Source organism: Pseudophryne corroboree, chromosome 5 (assembly GCF_028390025.1).
Source record: "Pseudophryne corroboree isolate aPseCor3 chromosome 5, aPseCor3.hap2, whole genome shotgun sequence".
Taxonomy (NCBI): Eukaryota; Metazoa; Chordata; class Amphibia; order Anura; family Myobatrachidae; genus Pseudophryne; species Pseudophryne corroboree.
In genome coordinates, this window is record NC_086448.1 from 508,338,182 (window position 1) to 508,352,588 (window position 14,407).

Below are 14,407 nucleotides of genomic sequence, written 5' to 3' on the forward strand. Positions count from 1 at the left end.
AGTGCGTCTTTCTCCGTAATCAACTTCTCTCCTGATATATATGGTAGCGGCGGGGCCGTGGCAATCAGTTTTCTGTTAGAGCCAGATCCCGCCGCCTGAGCCAAACCTCTCTGTATCTCACCTTCCTGTTGCCACAACTGTAAATAATCATAATGCTGAACTCGTCTCTTTGTTGATTTTATGAGACATATCCTCCTCCTTAAATTTTGTAACACCTCTGGGCTGAAGCTACCTATTCTTGGGAATTTCTCCCGGTCTTGTACCGTCATTCTCTCCCATTCATCACATAAAACCTCTGTGTGACTTCCATATTTCTCACACATGATATACCTGGCCGACCCAATTGGTCGGACCACTGAATCAACCCGAACCGAGGTTGATTGCCCCCTACCTGAACAACTGGCCCCCATAACTCTGCAGGCGTTGCTTGCTCTACCTCTGATCTCTATATCAAGGTCTTCAGCGAACCCTTACAGAAAACCAGATTGTTCACAATAGGCTGACGGTGGCGGTTTACCGAGTACCCCACTCACTCGCCCACGCCGACCAATGCGACCTGATCACACCGATATGGTGCTGGCGCACTCGACCCAGGGCACCTATAAAAACCGTTGTTTACTGGAACATGCGAGGGTTATCCGCAGAACACTTACTCTTTCCAGTAAAGGTGAGGTTTGTCAGATAGTTCCTGAGTGACCAGCGAACTTCCCTTCTTGAAAAATAAAAAATTACACAAATCACGTCAGAATGTACAAATAGCGTTTGTGACCCCTTTACTCTAATGGTACTAGGTCAGATTACTAACTACTGTACACAATTACGTGCGGTCCAGTCGTTCAGTACACAAACAACTAAGCTTGTGTACGGAAAGACCAATGGAATCGAAACTTACGACTGCGAATTCCTTCAGCCAGAGCTTGTACGGCCTATATGGGTCTTGCACCAACCCTTCTCTTGGTGTTGTGCCTCTGAACTGTATAGCGGACTTCCCTGTTTACTGTACCTGGACCTGCTGGTCTACTATGACCTCCTGGTCTTGTTCTGTACGACCTCCTGGTCTGACCTCCTGGTCTTGTTCTATACTGGTCCGCTATACTCTAATGCTCAAATATTATGTTTAACCAAGGATGCCTCCCTAGCCACCGTGCACGTCACTTACACGCGTGTACCTCACGAGTACTCGACTTTTCTTGTGGTTCAACCTTTAAGTTATATAAACTTATGTGATACAAAAACACTCACTCATCACATGTACACTTTTGCTTCTATTTCTATTTCTGCGCAGAAATTTTTCTTTAGCCCAGCTGTGTTACCAATTAGGAGCAGGATCTGTTAATTTAAATTTTGGATTTCCAAAAATAGACTTGCGTTATTTATCGCCTGTGGCGCTATTTACCGCTTTGCGTTACTTATCGCGTTGCGTTAAAAATCAACTTATCGTGACTTGAGCTACGTGGGCGTAACCGGACGCTCCGTTGCGTAATGTACGCTGCGTGCGTCTGCCTTTGGATTGCGTACACAAGTCTTTTGTTAGGGACACGTGTACGCAAAGCAAAGATCCACCGTAACACAATTTATATTTTTATCAATGTAGATGATCCCTGGTCATCTACCACACAACACACTGACCTCGCCTTATCTCCCAGGCAAAACTGTGTGTTTGTCTATCTTTTAACTATATTACCTTTACTCTTAAACTATGAAATAACGGCAAATCTTTTTTTAGCACTTCTATCGACTATAAAACTGGCAGACAGGAGAGTGATATACGAAAATGAAAAAGAAAAAGAAATGCAGATATATATGTGTGCGTGCGTGTGTACGCAAGACAGAAAAATACAGTTTTAAAAGACACTAGCGTTTTGTTCTTACCTCCGGTTCCCGGATTCCTTCAGCACTCTTTTATCTAAGCGAAGCAGACGCTTATCCCGTCAGCACTACGAGACAACCTCCCGCCCTTTGCTGAGGGATAATGTCTGCTGATCTACCTAGTGCAGATATGTGAAGGACAGGACGAGCCGCCAATTGATAAAGCTAAATATTTATCGTGTATATAACCCTTTATGAGGTCTAAGAACACTGTACGCTATCTACGTAAGAAGTACCGTAAGGGTACGCAAGTTGCGTATCGATCGCTTAGCCGTGATCGAGACGCTCAGGCGTCACGTTCACTCACGGCCAAGTGATCGCAGGCAGGCAGACTATTGGCTGTTGACTTATCGTAATGATTCGCTATAGCGTAGCGGCGCTCGGGACCACGAGGAGATCACCAGCGATGCAGACGCTCACAACGTTAAACCTTTATATCTATACCTTTAGTAATGAAATACACAGCAAACCTTAATGTAGAGACAAAGTGTAAGTGCAACCTGAGTGTAACCTGATTAACTACAAAGCTGCTTGAGTGTCACCGATGCTCAGGGAGTACTTAACACTATAAAGAATACACAGATACCTGGGCTTAGGGTCAGAAACCTATTATGTGTATTATGACTATTATACTTGCAAAAGGAATCACAGTACAAAGCATACACTACAATATAACATAAACCAACTAACCAGATAACTACACAGGAAATACAATACAATACAATTCAAGTCTAATCAAGGAAAAATACGAGAGAAAGAGAAGAGAGGGAGAGAGAGAAATGGCTCACAGTAAGACAATATGATTACGGAGAGAACTTACGCACAAGGGGAACGATCGCATGCGCCTCGATATCCAGCTCCCGATTATCAGCAATGAGAACCGTTGAAGAGAGTGAAGTTGGATATGGTCGGCCCGCTATTTATGCCCCACACACAATACAATTCAATGGTCCCTACAATCTCATTGTTCATTGGACACAGGAATTCGGCTTCGCATTATAACAAAAGGTCATAGGTTGATTCATACAGGTGGGCTGTGACTATTTCCAACTGCTCAGGTGGGAGGGAAACTGGGTTTCCCGCCGCATGGGTAATAAAGTGCAAATAAAGTAAATGTTCATAAACTTCTTATGTCCATAACTATTCGCACGAGCGATTGATCTGCTTCAAACCAACACCGGAATATTTCTAATTAAATATTCTTCCGATGGATACTAAACACCACTGTATTACTCCTATCTGACCCTTCGTATCAAACAAAGAGGGATTCCTCTGTTCATAAACATTCTATATTAACCAAACTTTCAGAATCTATCAAAGGGACCATGATCTACAAAATACATTATTAGTGAAAATATGTAATGATTGAGTCGCACGCTATGATCGCATAAACTCTACCGTAAATACGCATACCATGCGCCTGCGGGTGCCCGCGACTGTGAGTATGCGCACGTACGGGAGAGCGTACGCACGCGCAGCACGGACCTGTGTGAGGTGCAAATATGGTAGTGTGCATAGAGATATTTTTCTGACTTTGACAGGGTATATGCAATTGCGGTCGAATTGCTGCGTAAGTCGAAAAACGGGGCATTTTCGACACAAAAAAAAAAATTCAACAAAAAAACTGACTTTTCAGATTCGACTTTTTAAAATTCGACAGTTGTCAAATTCGACATGTCTGCAATGGTAAAAATGCGGCTTTTCGACAAAAGTATATTCAATTGAAGAATGTCGATTCGACAACAGTGCTTTTCGACAGTAATTTCGTCAATTTCATTCCGCCTCACTTTGCTGGCGGAATCTAATACATTTTTTTAAAAACATGTTTTTTTTGTGTTTTTTTTTTTTTTTTAGTTGCTAATAGCATATCTATTTATATTAGAAGGGATTATCTACTTGGTTTGTCTATTAGGAGACACAACTATTATTTATATATTTTTTAAAATAATATTTTTTTTTTTAACCGACTAAAATAGAGAGAATATGGTTTTCGGTGGGAATGGGTTAAAATCCAGAAAAAAAATGTGTGGGGTCCCCCCTCCTAAGCATAACCCCTGGCCCTTGGGTGGCTGGAGGGGGGGACCCCTTGATTTAAGGGGTCCCCACTCCTCCAGGGTACCCCGGCCAGGGGTGACTAGATGGGGATTTAATGCCACGGCCGCAGGGACCAATATAAAAGTGTCCCCCGGCTGTGGCATTATCTCTCCAGCTAGTGGAGCCCGGTGCTGGTGTGAAAAATACGGGGGACCTCTACGTCTTTTGTCCCCCGTATTTTTTGCACCAGAACCAGACGCAGAGCCCGGTGCTGGTTCTAAAAATACGGGGGATCCCCTGTCAATTCCCCCCCCCCCCCCCCCCCCCCCGTATTTTCACAACCAGGACCGGCTCAAAGAGCCCGAGGCTGGTTATGCTTAGGAGGGGGGACCCCACGCAATTTTTTTTAAAAGGTTTTTTAACCATTTTTGTGCCGCCTGAAAAGTCGAATCCAGGACGCACTTATCAGTCAATTGGTCCGTCTTTCGACAGCAGGACTGTCAAATCCGTTTTTTATTGAATATGTCGAATTCCGGCACCCGCCGGCCGGGATTCGACGGTCGAATTTAAAAACGGGCGAAAAAAAGACTCAATTCGTCCGGAAATTGCATATACCCCTATGTATTTAACCACACACTGTATTCACCACTCTTCTCTCTTCTGGTTCTCTTAGGGGTGGCAGCGTGCTGCGGGAGGGTACGCTGCATCATGGTGTGGCTTGTGAATAACCCCCTCAGGAGCTCAGTGTCCTTTCAACTGAGAAACGGGACCATTAACTCTTCAGGAAGTTGGGCCGTTTACCCTCCTAAGTCCCACGAAGCAGGCAGACTGGCACCAATCAGCCCTGTCTGAAAACAACAAATCGAAAATAAATGCAGAAAACTCTTCAGGAGCTTCCCTAAGTGTGACCAGCTCCTCCGGGCACATTTTCTAAACTGAGTCTGGTAGGAGGGGCATAGAGGGAGGAGCCAGTGCATACTATTGATTTCTTAAAGTGCCCATGGCTCCTAGTGGACCCGTCTATACCCCATGTTACTAATGTGGACCCCCCCAGTATCCTCTAGGACGTAAGAGAAAACACGCTTTTCAGTGCTGCTGCATCTTTAACAGTTTTGGCCATTGGAGTGGATATAACATATATAAAACCAAGCATGCTTTTGTATTTAACATTATTACCCCTTGAATACAGCAACTGAAACTGCTGAAAACACAGTTTTGAAAAGCGCTGTATAGTACATTTATTTCTAGGTTCGTATTAAGCGAATGACTGTGGTTTACTTCAATGTAATATATTTGGATGGGTGGGGGGGATGCTTGTTAGAGGATGGGTATCGGCAGTCTATCACCATTAAGACTAGATTAATTCTAGATGGCATAAAATTTAGTCATGCATTTGTAGTAAAATTTTAATATTGTTTCACTATATGTTGCATTCAGACTATATTAATGGCTAACTTTTTTGTAGGTATTCTGGAACAGTCAGCAGTGTGGGTAGAAGAAATAAATTACTATGATCTGCGTACAGATAGGAATAAAGCGATATCACCACTTTCTCAACGACCAGCCAATCCACTGGGTATAGAAATAGACAGGTAAGATACAGGGCTGACCACAGCTATGCATATGTGATGTACGCAACGGTTATCATGTCATGGTACTCATTACATTTCTGTATTTGCTGCTTCTGTCACAACACCACCACATCATACTTACCTACTCTCCCGGAAGCTGCGGGAGGCTCCCGTTTATTGGGGTAGCCCCCCGCACCCCCGGAAGAGTGGGCAAGTCTCCCGCATCCAGCTCGCACCCTAGTGATGCGAGCAGGATGGAGAGAGAACCTCCCGCATTCGCGGGTCCGTCGGGTGTAGAAGGGGTTAAAATGACGCAAATCGCATCATTTTAGCCCTGCCCCCTTCCCACGGACCCGCGAATCGCGACATTTCCCGGTGCGGGAGTGGGGCTTAGTGATGCCACAGTCCGGCCCCGCCCCCCGAAGACACCTGCAGCGTCTCCTCTCCGGGCTTCTCCCGGAGAGGAGAAATACAATGTCGGTAAGTATACACCACATATGAGGTAAATTCAGATTACTTATTGCAATTACCCATGGTGTTTTTAGTAAGGGGAAGAGATATAATTGATGTATAATTTGCCTGTAGCTCTGCTTACTTGTAAATGTGATAGGGCTGACGTTGGAAACATAAAGCACGCTGTTGCACTCGCAGCTCACTTCTGCTGTAAGCACAATAAATTAACTCCTGTGTGCAGAGTAACCGGAGACTCCAGGTAGAAAGAGCTCTGATATTATGTGTGAAGAGCATGAGAGTGATAAACTGCAGCAGTATGCCCAGTTGAGATCTATATCCAGTGGGCTGTGTCATGAACCACTTGTTGAAGTATAGTGTCCAGGCTGCGTGCCACGCCTTTGTTTTCTCCTGATTGTATCTTTCCAGGCAGTGTGTGCAGCATGATGACATAACTCGCTGTAGCAAAGTATAAACACTACCTTCCGCAGTTCACTTTATAATGGGGTGCTACTATTTGTGAGTCTAGAAGTAATTTCTGTGCTCATGTATTTGCTGCATGCCGAAAATTCTATATACCAGTAATGAGATTTTGTCTAGTCTGGTAGAAACAACATGCATTTTCTAAATGCTTATCTCCACATCCCATTCATTTCATGCATTGGTGAATAGTCAACATAGGGACATGATTTTCAACATTTAAAATTTGTCATTGTTGTAGCTGTCTTTGTTACCAGCCAATTTGCATTCTAGTTTGTGCACCTTTTATATTGTGTATACATCATCTGGCAGACAGTGGTGCAGGGACTGTTGCTTCTGTGTGCGGCATTTTCTGTGTCATGCGCTAATCTTTATTTATTCTTTTCTGTTAATGAATATCTATAAACAGAGTTGTTTCATCAATATGTTGTAATTTACTAATACTGGTTATTTGTGCCCTTGTTCAGGCATTTCAAATACCACTTAGAGGTGACATATGTGGGTAGGTTCAGTATGTAATCTCGGCGGTCATATTAGACACCGGGATCCCGACAACAGCAATCCCAACAGGGCTGAGTTAGGGGTGTTCCTCCCTGTCACCTACTCCCTAACCCTCCTTTCCCGCAGCCTAACCCTAACCCTCACCCTCCTCAGGGGTGCCTAATCCTCCCTCCCTGCAGCCTAACCTACCCCCCATCCCGCAGCAGCCTAATCCTAACACTGCAGGGGGGTGTAGTAGGGCATACCGGCGCCGGAATACCGACTGCCGGCATACTAACCTTTTTCGATGTTCCGGCATCTGTATTCCGGCTGCCGGGATCCCGACAGCTGGCATATTGACTGCATCCCATATGGGATTGATGACCAATAGTGCAGCAATTTAAATGTGCAAAGACTTGTAACAAACAAGCTTTCATTGCCAATATTTATAAACCAATATTTATATAGTGAATGCATATTACAAAGCACTTTACAGAGAATGCTTAATTGTTCACATCAATCCCTGCCCAGGAGGTGCATAACCTATCCGCACGCCTGTGGGAGGAAGCCCTCACTAATACCCGGTTTACACTGCACCTCCGACCTGGGTTATTCCCAGAAAGCACCCGTTTACACTGAACCCGGTTAGCCCTGCAAAACCTAAGGACAAGGCAAAAAAAACCTATTTACAAGGACACAAAAGTTGTTTAAAGTATTTTATTTTTATTATTCCAAAAATATATTAATGTGAAACTTTTTTTGTTTCTTCACATTAACATCAATTGTGTATAGTGCTTAAAAATAACAAAGACTTCCTAAAATCTAAACATATTAAACTTTACATCAAAATGCCATATGAAAGTACAAATAAATTAACAAAAATGTTTTCCCCGTTTCTGATATACACTTTTGGACCTGGCTACATAAGACATATTTGTAGTGTGCGTTAAATACAGCAAAAGCTTTGTAAAAGCTAAACGTATAACACTTTACAACAAAATGCCGTATAAAAATACAAAAACATTAATAAGATATACAATATACATATACAGTTGTGCTCATAAGTTTACATACCCTAGCAGAATTTGTGATTTTCTGGCCATTTGTCAGAGAATGTGAATGATAACTCACAAACTTTTCTTTCACTGATGGTTAATGGTTGGGTGAAGCAATTTATTGTCAAACAACTGTATTTACTCTTTTTAATTCATAATGACAACAGAAACTACCCAAATGACCCTGATCAAAAGTTTACATACCCCAGTTCTTAATATCGTGTATTGCCCCCTTTAACATCAATGACAGCTTGAAGTCTTTTGTGGTAGTTGTGGATGAGGCTCTTTATTTTCTCAGATGGTAAAGCTGCTCATTCTTCTTGGCAAAAAGCCTCCAGTTCCTGTAAATTCTTGGGCTGTCTTGCATGAACTGCACGTTTGAGATCTCCCCAGAGTGGCTCAATGATATTGAGGTCAGGAGACTGATATGGCCACTCCAGAACCTTCACTGGAGTGGTCGATTTGGCCTTGTGTTTTGGATCATTGTCATGTTGGAACGTCCAAGTACGTCCCATGCGCAGCTTCCGGGCTGATGAGTGCAAATTTTCCTCCAGTATTTTCTGATAACATGCTGCATTCATCTTGCCATCAATTTTGACCAAGTTTCCAGTGCCTTTGTTGCTCAAAAATCCCAAAACATCAGCGATCCACCTCCGTGTTTCACAGTAGGAATGGTGTACCTTTCATCATAGGCCTTGTTGACTTCTCTCCAAATGTAACGTTTATGGTTGTGGCCAAAAAGTTACATTTTGGTCTCATCACTCCAAATGACTTTGTTCCAGAAGGTTTGAGGCTTGTCTCTGTGCTGTTTGGAGTATTGTGAGCGGGATGCTTTGGCATTTGTGTAGTAATGGCTTTCTTCTGGCGACTCGACCATGCAGCCCATTTTTCTTCAAATGCCACCACTTTTTTTCAGAGAGTCCTGTATTTCAGCTGAAGTTATTTGTGGATTTTTCTTTGCATCCCGAACAATTTTCCTGGCAGTTGTGGCTGAAATTTTTGTTAGTCTACCTGACCGTGGTTTGGTTTCCACAGAATCCTACATTTTCCACTTCTTAATTAGCGTTTGAACACTGCTGATTGGTATTCTCAATTGCTTGGATATCTTTTTATATCCCTTTCCTGTTTTATACAGTTCAATAACCTTTTCCCGCAGATCCTTTGACAATTCTTTTGCTTTCCCCATGGCTCAGAATCCAGACACGTCAGTGCAGCACTGTATGAAAGATACAAGGGTCTTTCAGGAGTCCAGAAACTCACTCCCCTTTTATACGCACACACTGATTACAAGCAAACAGATCACAGGTGAGGATGGTTACCTTTAGTAGCCATTCAAGCCCGTTTGTGTCAACTTGTGTGCATGTTATCAGGCCAAAATCTCCAGGGTATGTAAACTTTTTTGTTCAGGGTCATTTGGGTAGTTTCTGTTGTCATTATGATTTAAAAAGCATAAACACAGTTGTTTGACAATAAATGGCTTCACCCAACCACCAACCATGAGTGAAAGAAAAGTTTGTGAGTTATCATTCATATTCTCTGACAAATGGCCAGAAAATCACAAATTCTGCTAGGGCATGTAAACTTATGAGCACAATTGTACAGTTTTGGCCCATTACTTCAAAGCAAATTGCGATACAATGTGTATTCTGCGCTTTGGGACTTTGTGGGATTGATGGAGCTCCACTAGGCTTATAATAATGCCTTCTATTGTAGGGTGTTATAAGTGTTAGGGCTTTCATTATAAGAATGGTATTCAATTGTCCCCGATCCCCCTGCGCACCAATTTGCACCTGCTGGCAGCTATTCAATTGTTTCTGCCGACGGACGCCATAACATTCAGTTCTATACCCCCGGCAGTGGCAAGCTGAAATGCGCAAAAAGGGATCCATTTGGGCTCCTGAACGGGACTTTTCGCATTGCGCACGTTAGTTTAGTCTGGTTTAGCCGCTTTTTGCGGCTAAACCACTGAAGGTCGACATTGCCATTAGGTTGACATGCATTAGGTCGACATGGCCGTTAGGTCGACATGTACTAGGTCGACATGGGGTTTTCACATTTTTTAAAAATTTTTTGGATTTTTTCATACTTAATGATCCACGTAGACTACGATTGGAACGGCAACCTTGCCTGAAGCATGGCAAGCGAAGCGAGCCATGTGAGGGGACACGGTGCACTAATTGGGGTTCCCCGTCACTTTACGAAGAAAACAACAACAAAAAACTCATGTCGACCTTTTGATCTGTCGACCTAGTGGCCATGTTGACTTAATGCATGTCGACCTAATGAGTGTCTACCTAGGTTGGGTCGACCCATCGACCCATACCCTCCTTGGCCAACATGGCTTGTCCATTTCTTTCAGTTATGTACTAGAATGGAGGTCCATAGATTTGTCCGTTTGTTCTTGTAATTTTCTTCTTCAGCAGTACTATGTATACTGCACAGGGGAGAAACAAAAATATAAAAACATTAAAATCACACTGAGCATATATAAACATAGCAGTGGAAGCTTGCATGTGTTTGTGGCCTTCCCCCACCTGCACATTTTCTACACTCGGCAACAGATAACATTTGTGTTTGGGAATTGGTTAAAATTACTTTTACAGTTCTAAGTTGCCAATTGTACTTACTATTTGTGTGTAAAGCTGGGGTCTCGGTATTCTGGGTTCTCCCAGGGTCACCACTGTTAGTCTCCCAGGGTGGCGTGTCATCAACGAGGGCGCTGTCTGTCTCATTTGGCTCATCTGCGATAATCAAGGGTGGGGATGGGCAGCATTGGGCACGTGTTGTTTGGCTACTACTCTGGCTACGTCCTGTTGCTGTGGCCTGTGAACATCCACCAATGGATGATAAACTGATGGGGTTTACTAATGCGGTGCTGCCAAACAGTGTGTCAGAGGTCGTAGTATGGCCACTTGATTCTCGCAGCCCTTCTTTTACAACAGTTTTCGTTGTGAACTTGCTTTCACAGGGTTTTAAGTTTGTTCAAGTTCTGCTGTTGCGACCTTTCTCTACCCCTCGAAGCCAGGATTATTTTTAATATTTTTGTAGATGACCGCATCCTTCACCATCACTGTCACCTGCCGACATATCTCCTCCTCTTCCCTTTTTATGGTGAGCAGCTCCTTCCCCTCCTCCGATCAGGTGGACATGGTTTGCTCTGTCTCCCTCTGCTGCAGCATGTACGGTCGTCTCCTGCATGTGTCTGTGGGCCTCTGGCAGTTGACATCACCTGCCAGCTCCTAAGAAGCTCCAATCAGCAGCTTTTGTTGTGACCCATGTCCTAAAACCCTGGTCAGACAATTCACGCTGCACATGTCCCTGCTCCATCCCATGTTAAACCCGGCTCGCTACACAGGTCAGAATACCAAGGCTCTAGACCCGGGTTGACCTTTTCATACAGAGCCGCAACCTGGGTCATCCAGGCTATAACCCTGGTAAAACAGGCAGTGTAAAAGTGGTCTAACTGGGTGAATGTACGGGCTCCATGCAAATAGGGCTGTGATTGGAACTAAACTTGCAAGGCCCAGAGCTGCAGTATGAGTCATCAGTGCTAATTGTTTACTATGTGTTTTTGTAATGCAGGTTGAGTACCCCTTATCCAAAATGCTTGGGACCAGAAATATTTTGGATATCAGATTTTTCAGTATTTTGGAATAATTTTATACCATAATGAGAGATCATGGTGATGGGACCTAAGTCTAAGCACAGAATGCATTTATGTTTCATATACACCTTATACACGCAGCCTGAAGGTCATTTTAGACAATATTTTTAATAACTTTGTGTATTAAACTAAGTTTGTGTACATTCAGCCATCAGAAAACAAAAGGTTTCACTATCTCAGTCTCACTCAAAAAATTCCGTATTTCAGAATATTTGGATATGGGATACTCAACCTGTATTTGCACTTTTTAAGTAAATAATGTTTTAAAATAAATAGCTAGCTACACTATGGCGGGGGGGAGGGGGCGGTTTGAATTCAATTGTTAGCACTGGCAGCTGTTTTTCCTTTGTGCCTGATGGAGCTATTCAATTGTTGCTCATGTCGGGCACAAACAGCTGCTGGCATCGGCATTTAAGCTCATACCTCCCGGGGTGGCGAGCTGATATGTGCAGAAAAGGACCTGTTTGGGTGCCCTAACGTCAGTTTTCACTGCATCGCACCCATTAGTTTCATTTGGTATAGCTGCTTTGCGTGGCTAAACCCATAAAAAATGGGCGTGATACTGAGCAATTGAATACCACCCCTGCGATCTTGCGTTACTTTAGAGAGGAGATCGGACTGTGATAACTATTGAATTTATCCCTTTAAGTTCACTGGTACCAATAGTACTTGTTATCTAATATTGATCAACACATCCTGAATAGCAAAGCTATTAACCAAAATGTTTACACGTAAATTTTACCAATTACTGTATATGTAAAGCTTTAAAAGATAAGCCATATAAGTCTTTTAAATATTAAAAACGTTGGCTTTTAAAAACACAGTGTTACTTACTTACTAAGGATCATTCCAGTGTAACTGATACAATACATTTTTAGTTTCTTTTGGGATCTATGGGCTAACAAAAATAAAGCAAAGCTATGTACAGTATAATTTCATGTTTTTTGTTTTTTTACATTTATCTTTGGTAAACTGATTTAACATCTTCATGGATTAAGCTTTGAAAAGAGCAGTAATAAATAATTTACAATGTTGACAAATTTTGGTTCTTACCTGAAATGAACATTCTGGCTGTTGTCACACTGGCTTTTTCCCATCATCCATTTCTCATGCCATATGAACAGTTCACTGTGGGGCAGATATATTAAGCCTGGAGAAGTGATAAAGCAGTGATAGGTGCAAGGTGATATCGCACCAGCCAATCGGCTTCCAACTGTCATTTTTCAAACCCGTAATGATTGGCTGGTGCGTTATCACCTTCCACTTATCACTGCTTTATCACTTCTCTAGGCTTAATACATCTGCCCCTGTGTTAGATATGAATGCTCTTTGTATCCACTGGGATTTAGTTTGTATAGTGATGTACACACATCTAGACCTTTACATTAAAATGTGATTATCATTTACATCACAAAAAGGACCATTGTTTGTAACTAATATTTTGTGTATTCTAGAACTGGTTTAAAAGTTATCAGTTGTAATTGAATATTTCTTGATTACAGTGTATTTTAAGTTGTCCACATTTCATTTATACTTTGAGTACCACAACCCAATTTTGGTCAGTACTGTACCTCCTGTCTGCCTGTTTAGTGTCTCAGTAATAGGGAAATGTGCTACTTGTTGTACAGTACACCAGGGAAGTGTGCAAGTGACTGATTTGTATATGTTTATTCCATACAAATAATGGTTCTATTTGTTCCTTTTTTTGTGATTTTTCTTAATTGTTTTGCAGTCCGAAGTTAATTGTGTAGTGTTTGTTTGTTTGTTTATTTTAATTTTTTGCTGCTAATTATAATTTTAGCTATATTTGTTAAAGTACAAAGTATTGAGACATTTAAAAAATAATAAGCAATGTATCTACTTCTTAATGCAAAAATGTTATTTTCTTCCATTGATCTTGTCAGATTGGATAATTGTAGCACACATGGTGAATAAAGAACTGTTCTATATTGGTTAAAGTCTCAGATTGTGCACATTACTGATTAGATTCTTGGCAAACAGCTAATTTAAAATCACCTCATTCCAAGACATGACTCGGATTACCCTAGCCGTATTTATAACTTTTAACATATTGTATACATAATACAAACTCTTAATCCCTTTTTGATTTTGCTTACACTGAACCAAACGGGAGTGCTTTCAGAAAATCTTTTCCCCTCTTCTCTACTTTGAAACTGATGAACTAAAATAGATTGAAAATAAGTGTGGTTTCTCCTGAGCAAGGCGATCGCAATCAAATACACAGATATTCTGATGAATGTCTTAAAATGAAAGCCAAGGAAACGCCCTGCTGGAAGGTAAAGGAACCTTTAGTCATTTTGAGGGGAATGTTTATGCAAAATGTCCCAAAGCTGACTGATAGGAAATCCATTGGGAATGTAGGACAGTGCATGTGCAGACTAGCTGGGTGGCCTAAATTGGAGAATCTCAACCTTTAACTCTTGCAGTGCAGAGCATTACATTTTAGAATAGTTTCTTTTTGTTGATAAAAATGTTTAGAGGACACCAATACTTCTATATATAAATGTTTTATAGATTTGCATAACAACTATTCCTTCCTTATCTTATAAATATTTATTAGTAGGTTTATTTAATTTTTTCATATATCCTGTTGTGACTGTATTTACTGAGGATGTTTTTGTGGCTGTTACATAAGTGACTTTGCTGGAAGTGGTTATATGCTGTTTGTATTGCATAGTCTATATTATACCAGGGAAAACATGTTTAAAGTTATATGACCGAAGAAACATTTGTACACTTTTTACAAATTGTGATGTGAAAATTCATAAATGCTGATTAATTAC

At 41.8% G+C, this 14,407-nt stretch overlaps 1 protein-coding gene across 2 annotated transcripts in view; it reads left to right on the forward strand.

Moving 5' to 3' along the window:
• EXOC2 (exocyst complex component 2) overlaps window positions 1-14,407 on the forward strand; it is a 546,170-nt gene that overhangs the window by 63,622 nt on the left and 468,141 nt on the right. The window contains exon 3 of one of the 2 annotated variants that reach the window (XM_063923055.1): window positions 5,369-5,495. The exons of the other annotated variant lie outside the window; for it this stretch is intronic. Coding sequence (XP_063779125.1) covers window positions 5,369-5,495 — 127 coding nt within the window. The remainder of the gene's footprint in view (window positions 1-5,368; window positions 5,496-14,407) is intronic. 2 annotated transcript variants of the gene reach the window in all.